This window comes from Chelonoidis abingdonii, chromosome 1 (assembly GCF_003597395.2).
Source record: "Chelonoidis abingdonii isolate Lonesome George chromosome 1, CheloAbing_2.0, whole genome shotgun sequence".
Taxonomy (NCBI): domain Eukaryota; kingdom Metazoa; phylum Chordata; order Testudines; family Testudinidae; genus Chelonoidis; species Chelonoidis abingdonii.
The window spans coordinates 60,633,761-60,648,263 of NC_133769.1; the positions used below are offsets into that span (position 1 = coordinate 60,633,761).

The 14,503-nt window shown below is 37.9% G+C and overlaps 1 protein-coding gene across 7 annotated transcripts in view; it reads right to left on the reverse strand.

Moving 5' to 3' along the window:
• Positions 1 to 600: 600 nt before the first annotated feature.
• SCAF11 (SR-related CTD associated factor 11) overlaps positions 601 to 14,503 on the reverse strand; it is a 69,955-nt gene continuing 56,052 nt past the window's right edge. For 5 of the 7 annotated variants that reach the window (XM_075065985.1, XM_075065983.1, XM_075065979.1 and 2 more), the window contains 5 exons: positions 10,030 to 12,501; positions 7,608 to 7,951; positions 4,523 to 4,741; positions 3,918 to 4,037; positions 601 to 3,572 (listed from right to left, as the gene is read on the reverse strand). In XM_075065985.1, the coding sequence (XP_074922086.1) occupies positions 3,438 to 3,572; positions 3,918 to 4,037; positions 4,523 to 4,741; positions 7,608 to 7,951; positions 10,030 to 12,501 (3,290 nt within the window). In that variant the 3' untranslated portion in view covers positions 601 to 3,437. The remainder of the gene's footprint in view (positions 3,573 to 3,917; positions 4,038 to 4,522; positions 4,742 to 7,607; positions 7,952 to 10,029; positions 12,502 to 14,503) is intronic. The other 2 variants (XM_075065981.1, XM_075065987.1) reach the window with 2 other exon arrangements.

Below are 14,503 nucleotides of genomic sequence, written 5' to 3' on the forward strand. Positions count from 1 at the left end.
CATGGCAAGTCTGTAGTTTTAATGGGTCAGGTGCCCCTTGCTGCCCACCTGCCAGACTGCTCTGAGGGGAAAGCAAGCCTCTGGTTCCTTAAGAGAGTCCAACCACTGCCTCAGTCTTGGGGGTTGTAGGCACACAACTCAAGGTGCAGACCTGCAGTCTAACACTTCCTTCTAAGAGCTGGAACCTACTGTCCAGCTGCCTGGCCCCTCTGGCCACAAAGATGACTCTTTAGACTCCTCTGTATTTAAACACACCCTTTCCCAGAACTCCACCTGAAAGGTGTGAAACCTTCTGGTTATAATTAGCTCTGGGCAAAATACACTTCACCACTTGTGTTTTAACTTTTGGGAGACATGCACAACTGCTCTTTTACTTAATCACTATAAACACAATTAAGTACAGAAAACCACCATCCTAACTGGAGAGAGTTGGGGATTACAGAGAAGGCAAATACAGCAGAGTAATTTCCATTTAGTTTTATATGCCTACAAAACAGCAATTCATTTCAGAACCTCTCCTGTGACAGACTGTGGTGGGAGATTTAGCCATTTAAATTAAACCTTCTGAGCCAGTACAGTTTAAGACCAAAGACACATTACTTGAAGTTTAGTCAAAAGAATTTATTAGAAAATATTATGCACTACATAAAACTATTTAGATTATTATTTCAGTAGCCAGCACTCCAGCCTTAAACACCACAGCATAGACTTTGCCCAGCCACTGTGCTCCTGAAGATACATCTTTAGGATGAGACATTCAAGCAGCATGCACAGTGAAACCATCTGAGGGAGTGCGGGGAAATTCCTTGTGATTTGCCTATATTCACAAAATGTATAACAAATTTTCTCAGGGGAATTTAGATAAATTCATCTTATCTTCTCAACCTTCTCAGCATCAACTGGGCCCAGAGCTCCTGCTGCCACTTTGTATTCTGTATTAGTGCATGTTGGGAAATCCCAACAACTAGGGATTAACACAGAGTTTCAATAAATATCAACAGGCACACAGCTTTAATACTAGTCTTAACAAAAAGATGTTCACAAAGTTAAAGCACATTCCTTCTAATGCAGTCATATGAAAGTAGACCTTGCTGATTTTTCTGGAAAAATATAGGAGAGTTGAGTTATGTAGTAAGGCAATGCATTTTTAATTTAAACATCCATTTTAATGGACTGCGTATTTTCTGATAAATTCTTAAATATTTCAGTTGTAAAAAATAAGGCTTACTGATCACATTCTAATCTATCTGATATTCTTCATTAAGATTTGAAATACAGTGGAGCATCACTATAATAATCACTGCCCCAATTATAATGTGGTAGAAAGTGGAATCTTGTCATCCAGACAGGAGTGTGGAAACAAAGATTAACAAATTCTGCCTTCCCGCCTGCAACATGTTGAAAGCAACTATCCCTCCAGCCCTTCACTCCTACTTCCCTTCAAAAGGACATTTATCTATTTCCTAAAATGAGCATTATAGTGAGGCTCAACTGTATAGAGTAAAAAGATATAAAAAATCATTAAACCCCAAAAATTCATCAGAGGAGGAAAATGCAATAAAAATAAGTACGCATGGCGTGATTAACCAAGATCGACATAGCAATTTGCTACAAGATTTGTCAAAAAGTGCTAACCAATTCTAGCTTAAAATAGATTGAGAGTTCATACAAATTGCTACAACTGTTTATGAATCACTTCTGAAAGATCTAAAACATGGCTTGACCGTAGAAAATGTATTATACCATCAGTCTCCAATTTACATAATATTTTGATTTAGGCACACAAAAATAAATATAGCAAGTCAAATGCTTCAGTAAGTCTGCAGAAAGTTATAATTAAAATCAAGTTATCAACTGTTTTGTGACAGCATTTAGTCATATACGTCTATATCGCTTATTTTATCCTTCATCTCATGGAAGGGAATGGAAAAGCATTGGAAAGTCCCCTATCAAAGACAGCTCTGTGGATGGTAACATCCCAGAAGGTAAAACAAAGTATATTACACCACATTGCAGGGACTAAGTGTCAGCATGGCACACTTTGGAGGCCTTTAGTTGCAGCACAAGGGTCTTGGGCTCACAAACAACAGTATCACCAGAGTGCAGTACTGAGGGACTCAGTTCAAAAGGAGCAAGGTCCCATCTACCCCACTCCTAGTCCCTGTCCCGATGAAAGTTAAAAGGAGCTGAATGGGTGCTTTTTCCATAAAGAGCTGGTAAAAATCTCAAGGTCCTGGCAACCATACCCTCTCAGTGTAAAGCAGGTTCTACTCAACACTGCAAGCATTTCTGTAACACACTTAATGGCTTCCATATTTGCCTTTAGAATGGGACTATCTGTACCTAACTCTTTATTGCAAAGTGTTTTGGGAAATATGAAAGCTACCATATGTGACTACATATTTCATATGTTACCTAAGATAACTTTGTGCCGTTTTAGCAACAAGTTCGGTGGTCTATGCTGTGTTCCCTTGCAAACTATAGTTCATGTTAATAAAATACCTCACATAACTAAAATTGGCACAACTGACAACCTCTGGTCATTAGAGACCCATGTAAGACTTAGTACAGAAGTCCCTCTTGTTCACTATAGTTGAAGAGCTATACAAAGCCAGTGCTTATATTCCTACATATCCAGCCCTACACACTGATAATTTCCTAGGTCCTTTTTCCAGATGAGGGAAGAATTAGATACGTACTGTGGTTGCCTGAACCATACCTCTTGGAACTGAAGCCTTCAATTAATTTCTGTAAGAATTAAGCAGATTTGTCCCAACATCTTACAACAAAAGTCACAAAACAAAAACAAGCAGCATAACCTTTATTTGGTGTTACAACAGATGTACAGTGCCCATGATACTGGACACTGAATCTTACTGTTTAATTTTTTTTTTTGTTTCTAAACAGTTCTTCTGTTCAGACATAGCCATGTGCTTTCTTTTAATATACACACACTGACCCCTGCAGTCACTCTGTCCAGTTAACACTAGAAATATTTGTCAGGGGAATACATCATCTTTATTATAATTAGGGGAAAATCAAAGAGAAAAATCTTACTTTAATATCTTTAACCTGACTGATTACATGTACTGTACATACCTGTTCCAAAACCAATGTACTTAGAAGTTTCTAATTTTACGCACTTCATTATTCAAGTCAAAATGCTGTACATCTGCTAGTATCCACACAATCGTACATTCCTAATAAAAATGCACCCTCCTTTACACCTTTTACTTTCTTTTAAGCATCTTTTTTGAAAAGGGATAAAGAAGTTGCAGTTAGATCTATATTTATTTAGAACAAAACATATACTACATTGAAAAATAATTTTATCAAAACCAGATTCCAATCAATCATGAATAATTTTCAGTTAATGATTCATGTTGAAATTGCACTTTGCAGATTTATCTTGATCGTGTTTTTAGTTCTTTTTCATTTTACTCTCTCTTTCTTTCAGCAGAGACTACTTCCTCTGGATTTTTCTTCCGTGAATGTTTGTATTTGTCTACATATGCTTTCACTAGATTCGCCACTTTTGCAGAATTGACTTCTCCACTCTTGCTATGACAAACCTACAACAGAAAAAATATCTCTCTCACACACACACATCATCAATTCTTCACAGCTGTCAGTAAAGAGTTACTCACAGATAAATAATGCTTACTTTCACTAAGATGGGAAAAACAAAGAAATCAGGAAGGCTGTTTTATTAATTTAATAAGGCAAGATCTACCTACTCCCCACTGTTATTTTTTGTCCATGGAATGAACAAATGTACCTGAGGTTGCAAGGTGCTGAGCACCCTCAACTCATTACCTTTTTTCCAATATTGCTGGGGGTGGGGTGGAGAAGCAATTAAAATATTAATGTATGTATATTTTTAGACTATTAAAAAGTCATTCCCGAATACAACTTACTTTATCTACTGCTTTCCGCACAATTTCTTTATATTCCTCCTTGGTAATATCTTTATTCTGGTAGAAAGGTTTAATAGCCAGTTTTACCTCTTGTGCTGCTTTTTCCTGAATTAACAATTTCTGTCAAAAGAAAAATACCAGATTTTTAGGTAAGTATGTGTGCAATTTTTTTTTTAAAACATGAAAAGATTATTTAAAGTTAATTCAAACAATCAAAGTAAGAAAGGCTTTGCAGACTGAAAGTTTCTCTTAAATTAAGGCTGTCAGAAACAGGTCAAAGTTCTGCCCTAATATTTGAACACACCACCAACTTCCACAGATGTCAATGAGAACCACACATACTTATCTGGAGCAGAATGTGGCCCCACTAATTAATTACACTTTAAAATATTTTTAAGTACTTACAGAAGTGCAGCTCTAAAAGTATTAATATTTTGTTAGATAAAAAATTAAAGTTAATTTGTTTTTTGTAGTTACACAGTTTCCATGGAAGTTTAAGGACAGCAGCAATGAGTATCCCATGCATAAAAAAAAAAAAGACACACATTTGCTCTCTAATTTTAACACTGCAGAATTATATATATTGCTCTCAACTCTGAACTTGCCTGGTCTTTCTTCGAGCTATCTGCGCTGGCTTCCACCGTAACACTTACTTTGCCTTCTGCAAATTTTACAGCAGCATTAGAGGTTTTGATGTGACTTGATGATGTTGCATTACCAGAACTTGGTCCCTGAACTGTTCCCACATTTCCCAGGACTGCTGTTGGAGCAGGCAAGAGTGGTGCACTCATGTTATTACTTACATGAGGAGCACTAGGAATACCCTGTTTTAAAAAGTTACCAGCAGTTAATACATTATTCTTCAGATATTCAATAACTGTTACTTTCTAGAACTCTCAACAAGTGTAGTAATTGCACAAATACCACAGGTACTTAGGTTAGCAGCTAATTTCTACATCAGCTGTTGCTATAGCAGCCAGCCACTTTTATATAAAGATTAACACACACAAGAACAAAAACAGTTAATGAAAGCCTGAACAAAATAAATGCACCTTGCATCATGTCATTAAAGTTGATGGACCCTGGCTGAGGTGGACTTCTACCTATTGGGAAAGAATTCCCAAGAATGGTGCTGCAAATGGAAATGGACGTGTTCAAATTTAGGTTCTGAAGACAAGTACTTCCCAGACACTTTTAGCTCTCATGGCAGTGTACAGGAATGTGTCTGTTAGATAAATCAGTTCCTAGATCCTTCACACCTTTAAAAATCACCACCAGCACCTTGAAATGCATACACAAAAAGGAAAGCTTATGCAAGTGCTTGAGCTCAGGTGTCAGAATGTTTGTCCGTATGTCTTAGAAGGTTTTCTTCTATGTTTCGCAAGAGGTGGAGCTTCTTTTGAACTTCAGGAGTAGCCATAGCCAGTGCTCAGTCAAGACTCGAAGAGACCAGACGACCACTGAAGGCTACACCTGAGGAAAAGCCATGTCCCGTACATTCTGAGATATCAGCAAACAGCACAACGGACCATTGCTGCTACCTTGGAATCAAGGAATAACAATAGTGCCAACAGCTCCTATAGGTGCAAATGCCGCCTCTTGCCTGCTGCTCCAAATGCTTCTCCCTAGAAGCATCACTTCTATATTATGCAGGCTGAGTCACAGCCAGTTTATATTTATCCAGATTGGGCAGTAGTGAAACTAGAATTTGAGTTAAAATGTAAAGGAGATATAGAGCTGGATATCAACATTACACTGATAACAATCCAGGTAAAACAATCTTCAACCTTCCTTCGTTGTTTCTTATAAACACTGAATAGGAAGGGAAAAACTGGAATGTTGCAGGACTCACACAAGGACAAGTAACTATGCGACACTACCCTCAAAGACCTCTCTAAAGAAGGAGCAAATCTATTATATTCCCAAAAGACCCTTCAGGCAACTCAGGACATGTCTATGCTACTGCATAGACATCTCCTACATTGACAGAAGGGGTTTTTCCATCCATGTATTTAATCCATGGAAGAATTCAGTCAACCTTGCCATATCTACACTGGGGTGCAACATTTTCACAACTCTGAGGTTGATCTAATTTAAATGTAGACCAGGCCTCACGGTCAATGATATTACAAAGTACTAAAAGATTCAGGACTCAGCATGGACACCATTCCATAATGAGAGAGGGGCAGCATGCAGACATCAGGAGTCTCAGTTTCGTATCATACTTTGAGCAATACATCTTACTAAATACTTTTCAGCCATATTTATTGAGTCACTGGACAATTCCATTAGTGAAGGGTTCACAGAAACACTTCAGCTCTCTCATGCTTCCGGGATTAGAATACTGAATTTCCCATTGTAAAAATCTAGTTTTAATTATTTCAGACAGCAGAACTAAACTAAACAGACAGACAGCCTGCATTTTAGTTATAATAGTATTTTACCATTGTGTCTGCAAAACATTTGAAATGTGCCATTCATTCATATAAGTCAATATTTCCGGTGGTTATTTCCCTTTGTTTCTGTGATGCTGAGGTTGTGGATATTAATGACTGACAGCAATGGAAAAGAAACATTTTCTAGAACGGTTTCCTAACCTAGGATACAGAGGGAAGGATACTAGATTAGTTTGGGGTCACAGGCCAAGGCAGAGGATCAGCATAGATGAGAAAATGTGCAGAACCCCAGATCAGCTTCCACATTCTGCAAATGTGCTGCTGTGTGTTCAGGTAATCTCCTGAAAGCCACTCATCTTTCCTCAGCATTCCTGTGTGGCTCCTAACCTAATGACTGGCTGTCGGAGAAGCTCACATGTACAGAGCTGATCTGATGGCTAAGGCAACAGCCCACCAGCCCAAACTTCACTTCTCTGGAGCGCCACAGGAACTACCAACCTTGTGAGGCACAAAAATGCCCCACTATCTCCAGCAGAACTGAGACTTCTGATGACTGGAGAAATGGGGTACGGACTGCAGCACCAAAGGGGAGGGACAGAGACTATACACAATAGGTAAAAGAGCCAAAATAAAATAAGTAAAAATGATTAGAAAGAAAAAAAGGATGAAGACATGGGAAGAAAAAAAAAAGGCAAGTGGAAAAGAAAAACAGACACAAGCAATGGAATAAGGAAATGGTGCAACGGGACATTGTAGGGGTAACCCTGGGCTGAACCATCCAAGAGAGGGCGCCAAAAAAAGGTTGGGAATCACTGATTTAGAGGATTGTTAAATGAGACAACAAAAGCTTGCACATACTACAGAATATATAACCTTTTCCAGAGCATAAAGCCACCACTCTGCTGAAATTGGAAGAATATTCAGAATAATTTAGTATCCAATTTCTAAAAACTACTAGAATTGAAATCTCTTTTGTACACACAAAATTTGATAGTGGACAAACTATGAGAAAACTATGCAACATTCCATTCTTGGTTGACATCTCTGGGTGCTACTGAACTACAAACAAACAGCAAAAATTGTGCATTCTGGCTAACGTTTTAAAAGATGTTTCAGAACAAATCCATTTCCCCATAAAGACTTCTTTATCACCTTTTTTCAGGGGGAAGAACTGTTTACTATATATTTGACAAGCTTTAGAGTATTTTAATACAATATACTCTTGATCGATGTAACACTGCTTAACTGTGTTTTATGATTATATTGATTAGACCATGATTTCTGAAAAACATACCTGCAATTGTTTTCCATCTGCTTGTGAAGCAATGTAGCTGACTTGCTGAGATGGTGGGGGAGGAGGTGGAGGTGGTGGTAATCCCTGAGACACATTGGTAGGAGCAGCTACTTGTATGAGAGGTACTCCTGTATGGAGATGCATGGGCAGTGGAGGGTGAATGTTAAATGGATTGTGTTGGATGTTCATAATAGGGGCATGAACACCCACTGGATATGGGAAGATATTCATAGGCTGGTGTTGTGCATTCACTTGTGGCATTACATTCATTTGTTGCTGCATCATATTTATTGGTAGCTGAGAGCCATCACCTGGTTGGTTTGTTTGGTCTTTGAGGTTTGGATCTATTAAAAAAACAGAATATTTAAAATACAAAATACATATTTCTATAGAGAACAGAGACCCCCAAGAAACACCAATTTAGAGGTTTAAGGAGTCAGAAAGTTCAGGTTGCTCTGAGAGCCTTTGCTTTGAATTCTTGAACTACTCATTTATACCACAGCTTAACGTGTTATATTTTACTGAAACAGAATTTTCAGCCAAAGTGCAGGAATGCAACACACATTACCCAACTCGTTGTTACTGAAACATAAGCATACATTTTCTCATGTATGCAATTCTGGGCGTCTGATTTGCACAACCATGCTCTAGTTATTTCTAATAACTGTTCTGTAGTATAAGGATATTTATACTCTGACTGGCTAAGAGTGCATTATCATCCACACTTCAGGGATACTAACTGTATGGGATGGTGACGTACTCCCTTACTCACAACATTCATACTCTGTGCTAGAAATAAGTGTTTATCTCAACTTTACTTCCCCACTTTAACAGCAGGCAATAAATAAATAAATATATTTAAAAAATAAAAAATTTACATGTAAGTAGTAAACCCCCAAAGCTAAGAAGCTGGGACTGAAACTGCTGAACTGTTTAAAAATCCATTGGCTCACTTTCTTTCTTTGTATGTGATTGAAATAAGTGGGAACTGTGTCACTGAATTCAAGATCAAGGTTTGACCTTTCCTCTTATACCTCACCCTCTCCACATGTGCCTCCTTTTCTATAGGCCAACATGGCTCTGTCTTACTGAATTTATAATGGAAGAATTTAATCCTCTCCCTCCAAATTCAGTTTTCAACAACAAAAATACATTGGGTTATTCTGAAGAGGATTTTATGGACATGTAGGAAGTAAGGATTAGGAATAGAAATGGAGAAAGAAAAAAATAGGCGAAGAAATCGGAACGAGAGCAAAGGTAGGATTTTTTTTTTTGTAAGTTTTATGTAACATCCCATTTATGTTCTGTAGTTTTAATTTTTTAATTCACATTTCATAACAATTTCAGAGTATTAATAACTTGAGGGAACTTTCCACTAATTCAAAATTAACCACATCCTGAGCTAGTAAGTCCTCAGCCTTCTACTTCAAAGTTTATTCAGCCCAGAATATTTTTATTAACTTAACAGGAAACACTCAAAATGATATTAAAGTCCCACTGGGTGGGGATGTTCACTGTAACAACTATGGAAGAGTAACACTTATATAAAACGTTTCATCTACTCCTAGTTCTCTGAATTCCCTATGATATTACTGAAGTTGTGTATATCTGAAAAAATTCTCTTCTGTACAAATGAGGGCTTCTTTTGCTGTTTACTCTTGTAATCAATAATAACCCTATGTTTACTGCAACAGTCCCTGCATAGCGATAATTGTGAGGCCAAAAACTAAAGGACCAAGACAGGGGTAATAAAGAATTTTTCCTCCCTCTAGGTCAGTGAAAAGCCATCTGCTAATTAGTAAGACCATAAGACATTTTTGGATTTATAAATACTTTATAACATGAAAGCCAGTTTCACTCTAAAAATGCTGACTGCTACATTATGGTTAGAGCTATCAAGTTAACACATGATCAAATCTGTAACTTGTATATATTTTCACTGTTAACTATTAAGTCTTCCTTGAAGAAATCACACTTTTAAAAAAGGTAGTAAGAAGTTCATTACATTTCTCTCCTGTTCACGCTGTACCAACGATACCACGGTGTGTGTAAACTTTCTAAAATAAGCAAAACATACATGGATTTTTTTTCTTTTTCTTAAGGAACATATTTGGTTGGTTGCACCGTAGTCCCAAAGACTCAAAGGCCAGTTCTTAACTTACTGAACATCCAGCCCAAGAGTGTTTGTAGCGTGCAGAGCGGGGTGGAGAAAAAGAAAAAGGCCTCCCTTCTTAAGTAAGCTTTTTCAATTTTGTTTGCTGTGCAACTGCTAGTTAGCCTTTCCTGCATAAAACAGTAAAAAGCGATAGTGTCAAATTCACATAAGATTTGTAGTATTCTTTGAAGAAAAAAAAAAAAAAAACAGGAAAAAAAGGAAATTTTCTCCATTTAAATACTATGAAAATCAGAGAAAAATGAATACCTTGCTCAGATGTCTCATCTTCTTGCCTCATCCATCCAGACTGCGGACTTGAGGAATTCCTCCCTCTTCTTGAATAATAGTTCTGTACATCTGCAGGTAAAGTCTTTCTTACAGCCCAGCTAGATGCAGATGTCCACCCAGACCTATCAGCAGGCGTATCAAAAGAAAAATCTTGTTCACTCTTACGCCTGTATGGTTGATGTTCTGGGAACCTTGCAGTCTCATTCCCAGAACTATTTGAATTTCCTGAGAGGGGTTTTCTATTTTGCCATTGGTTTTCATTCTGGTCTCCATACATGAAACCACCTCTACCACGGCCACCTCTGTTACGGCCACCTCTGCTGCGATCTGAAATCCAACCTGAACCAAAGTTTTTATTCCAAGAATATCCTGAATTATCGTGTCTATTTTCTTCCCATTGTGGATCTTTAAATTTGTCTCTCTCTCTGCTCCTAGTTTCGGGAACAGAATTTATCCTTTCCATTACCCAGTCTGGACAATCATTCTTATGCTTTTCAGAAGAATATTGCTCATCAGTACTTTTCTCTGTATTGTCTTTTTCTTTTTGTATATTTTCATTCTGTTTCTCTTGTTCACTTCTTTTGTATCTGTCATTTCCTCTGGGACTTCTCCAGCTGTCATTTGTCCATCTCTCTTTCCACCGAGGAGAGTGACCATCTCTCTCATTCCTAATGAATGAAGGACCCTTACTTCTTGTTCTTGATCTGGATCTTGATCTAGATCGTGACCGGGATCTTGACCATCTCCTATTTCTTCTCTCTCTGTCATGATCTCTCCTTTGTCCATCTCTATCACTATCCCTGTCTTTACTTTGAGACCTAGATTTTTGCCTTGGAGAGGAATCTTTAACTCTTAACCGAGAAGGAGATCTCCTGCCTTCCCTGTCAGTCTCCTTTTTAGGAGACCGAGATGGCGTTTTCCTGCTCCCTCTAACAGTCTCTCTTTTTGGAGACCGAGAAGGAGATTGCCTGCCCTCCCTGGCAGTTTCCCTATCAGGTGACTGAGACCTCCTGCCCTCCCTGACAGTCTCTCTTTTGGGAGATGGTGACTGAGATTTCCCACCCTCTCTCCTAGAAGGAGACCAAGTTGTTGATGGAGAGTGAAACCTAGACCTTCTAGTTCGAGTCTTTTTATCTTTTTTAAATTCTGTTGAGCAGTCTGTTTCTTGAGAAGAAGCTTCATCTTTTTTGTCAGAAAGACCTGAGTGTGATACACAGTTTTCAGAATCTTGCTGCAATGAGTTTGCCTCCTCTTGTTTTATACTATCAACTGGTGAAGGCTGTTCAATTTGAGATTCAGCCTGGTCACTGCAAAATGAGTCACATTCCATTGGTATCATTTCATTGTTATCCTCATTAAAGTGTTTATTAGATTGTTCAACATTCACTTTGAGTAACTCCGTAGTTCTGGCCTCTTCACATACAGGTATGGGCTCCTCTTCTAAAGACTGGTCCAATTTGTTAATGTCTAGAGAAATATTATTTATTAATACAGCTGTTTCAGTATCTCGAACAGTTTTTATGTTCGCAATATTTGAAGTGTTACAATTTGCTGCCTGTTCTTTGTCTTCAGAATCATCAATTTCTATGGATTCTGGATGCTCAGTCAATTCATTTCTGGGGCTATTTAAAGGCTCACCTACTTTTGACACAGATTCTGGATACTCAGGCAATTCATCTAATGTCTGATCTACTTTTGTAGGTGTTATTGAATCCTCAAGTAATTGATCTCTGTGATTATCCACTGACAGTTCTATTTGTTCAAGAATATTTTCACAAACATCTTTATTTTCAAAATCTGTAACATTTTTATTAACATCTTTTATTTCACATTTCTGAGCCTGTAAGGCTAACACAGGAGAGTCTTGGATATAAGAACCTGAATCTGAATTTGCTAGGGTATCCTGTTCTTTGTCAGGGTCTCTGGTAAGATCCTCACTCTCTACATGTTCACTGCAGCTTTCCAAGCCATTAGCAGACTCTGTTTCTGCATTATTTTTATGCATAAGACAAGAGTTACTACTTTCAATATCTGACAGGTGGTCTTTATCTAATACTGGAGGTGTATCAGACTCAGCAGCTTGGTCATCTTCCACAGAATCACTCGATGATTTTTCAGAACGCAGAGAACTTCTAAGTTTCTTTTTAACCAAAGGTACCTGCTGTTTAACTCCTCTTTTAGACTTTCGTTTTGAAACTGGTTTTTCTGAATCTGCAGAAGAAACATTTATAGTTGAGTTATTGTCATTAGGGGCATCACATCCAGAATTACTTGATCTTGGAGAGCTGCGAGATTGACTCATAGTCTCAGTTTTTCTGTTCCGTGCAGATCTTCTAGGAGTAGTATTTGCAGTCTTCTTTCTCGTTCCTCTAGTACCAGATGTGCCAGAGGCTTGTTTTTTCTCCTCTCCTTCCTGAGTACATGCAACAGCATATCTCTTTCCCGAAGAATCTAATATAAAAAAGTATACATTAAAATTTAGTAAATATATTAATTAAATGTAATGTGAATGCAAACATGGTATTTTAAGTTTAATGAAGAATCGATATTGATGTGTAGCACATTAGAAATTTTGGTATAAGACCCCACCAGGGCTAAATCTAGCCTGTTGTCCAACTTATACTGTTTCTTCAAAACAACAGAAATAGACTAAAAAAAATTCTGTTGGAGATATACTGGCAAGGCTCCCTGGTAGCAATTGCATTAAAAAACGAATAAGCAACCATGTTTCACCACAGTGAGTCTTACTATTACCATCTGAAGAGTTGGAATGAATGCCATTTAAAAAAAGTTACCATTCACCACCTGTAATGACTAATTCACAGCAGAATTTTCCAGTTCAAGCATAAGACTTATTGCAGCTCCAGAATGCTAACATTCAATGCTGCTGCAAGACACATTATTTTAAATGGGCATCAATGCAACTGTGAATTACCACATGAAAGGTGGTTAATTAACAAGTGTATATGATAGCATAACTCCTGATAAAATCTTAAATTCACAGTTTATAAATAAGACTCTAATTTCACTTTGCCATGGAGGATCCAAACTCTGTTGCAAGGCTCCCTGACTTCTGCAGCACTATAGTGACTAAAAGTGGACAATAAATTCTGCAGCAGTTTCTGGCAAATTTAAAAATTAAGTAATATGAAGAATATTATAAGAAGCACAGTATCCTTTTTGTTGGTATGATACTATATTCCATTTACTCTGCATTGGCCATAATTTTGAATTTTCAATGGGCCACATATTTTTCTACTGGCACTGCTTAAAAGTTGTCATAGCAAAGTAGGAGGTTTTGGTAGCTGGAAAAGGGACAGTTGGGACTTCTAACACCCAGGAAAGCATGCGGGGTGGTTAGCACATTTGCTTTTTTTGCTAAAATGATCAACAGTGAAACCGTTCACAATATAGATGTTTAAATCGGGTTTAGGTTTCAAAATGTAATGGAAGTTAAACATACTTCAGTTCTTAAAAGTTAGTGTTTCAGGCTGTATGCGTACAGCCAAGATAACAGCACCAGTTCATGTTTAAATTTGTGCTTTTAAGGTTCCCTTTTTAACCATAAGGGCTAGAAACAAAGAAAATTGATTACATGCTTACAAATGCACAATTCCAAGTCTTAATATAACAGATTACTGAACACTTCTGCTTTCCATGTTTTTACAAGCAAAAACATTTTTAGTTTAATAGAATCTGAATTAACCAAGATGGGAATCCATGAAACAAATGTATGCAATAATACTAAACCCTTCCAGCTGGCAAAGTATAAACAGACTACGTAGAGGTGTTACTTACTCTGTACAGTTATAAAATCTGACAACATATTGTAAACATTAATAGAATCATAGATTATAAGGCCAGAAGGGACCACTGCAATCATCTAGTCTGACCTCCATAACAAAGGCCACAGGTATAGCTGCAGGTATGTTTCCCATACTTCAAAACTATGAGATTGCTAAAGTTTTCCCATTCCACATTGGGATGAACCCAAAACTTTTCAATCAGGAAACCAGAGAGCGAGTGCATGAGTGAGTGCAGACTAGCAAAGAGCCCACATCATATGGGAGGTAGGATACCCAGGTTCAACTCTCTGCTCTGCCTGATTGAGGTAAGAGACTTGAATCCAGGTCTCCCAAATTTCAGGTGGGTGTCCTAACCACCTGAATATTGGATATTCTCTCTCCCCGGAAATTCCATCCTGGACCCCTTCCACAGGAAATGGGTTTGTTTCCACAAATTTCAGAGGGGTAGCCGTGTTAGTCTGGATCTGTAAAAAAGTCTCCTACTGCAAGACAAACCCAAGAAAGAAAAACAACAGGACTCCACTGGCCATCACATACAGTCCCCAGCTAAAACCCCTCCAACGCATCATCAGGGATCTACAACACATCCTGGACAATGATCCCTCACTTTCACAGGCCTTGGGTGGCAGGCCAGTCCTCGCCCACAG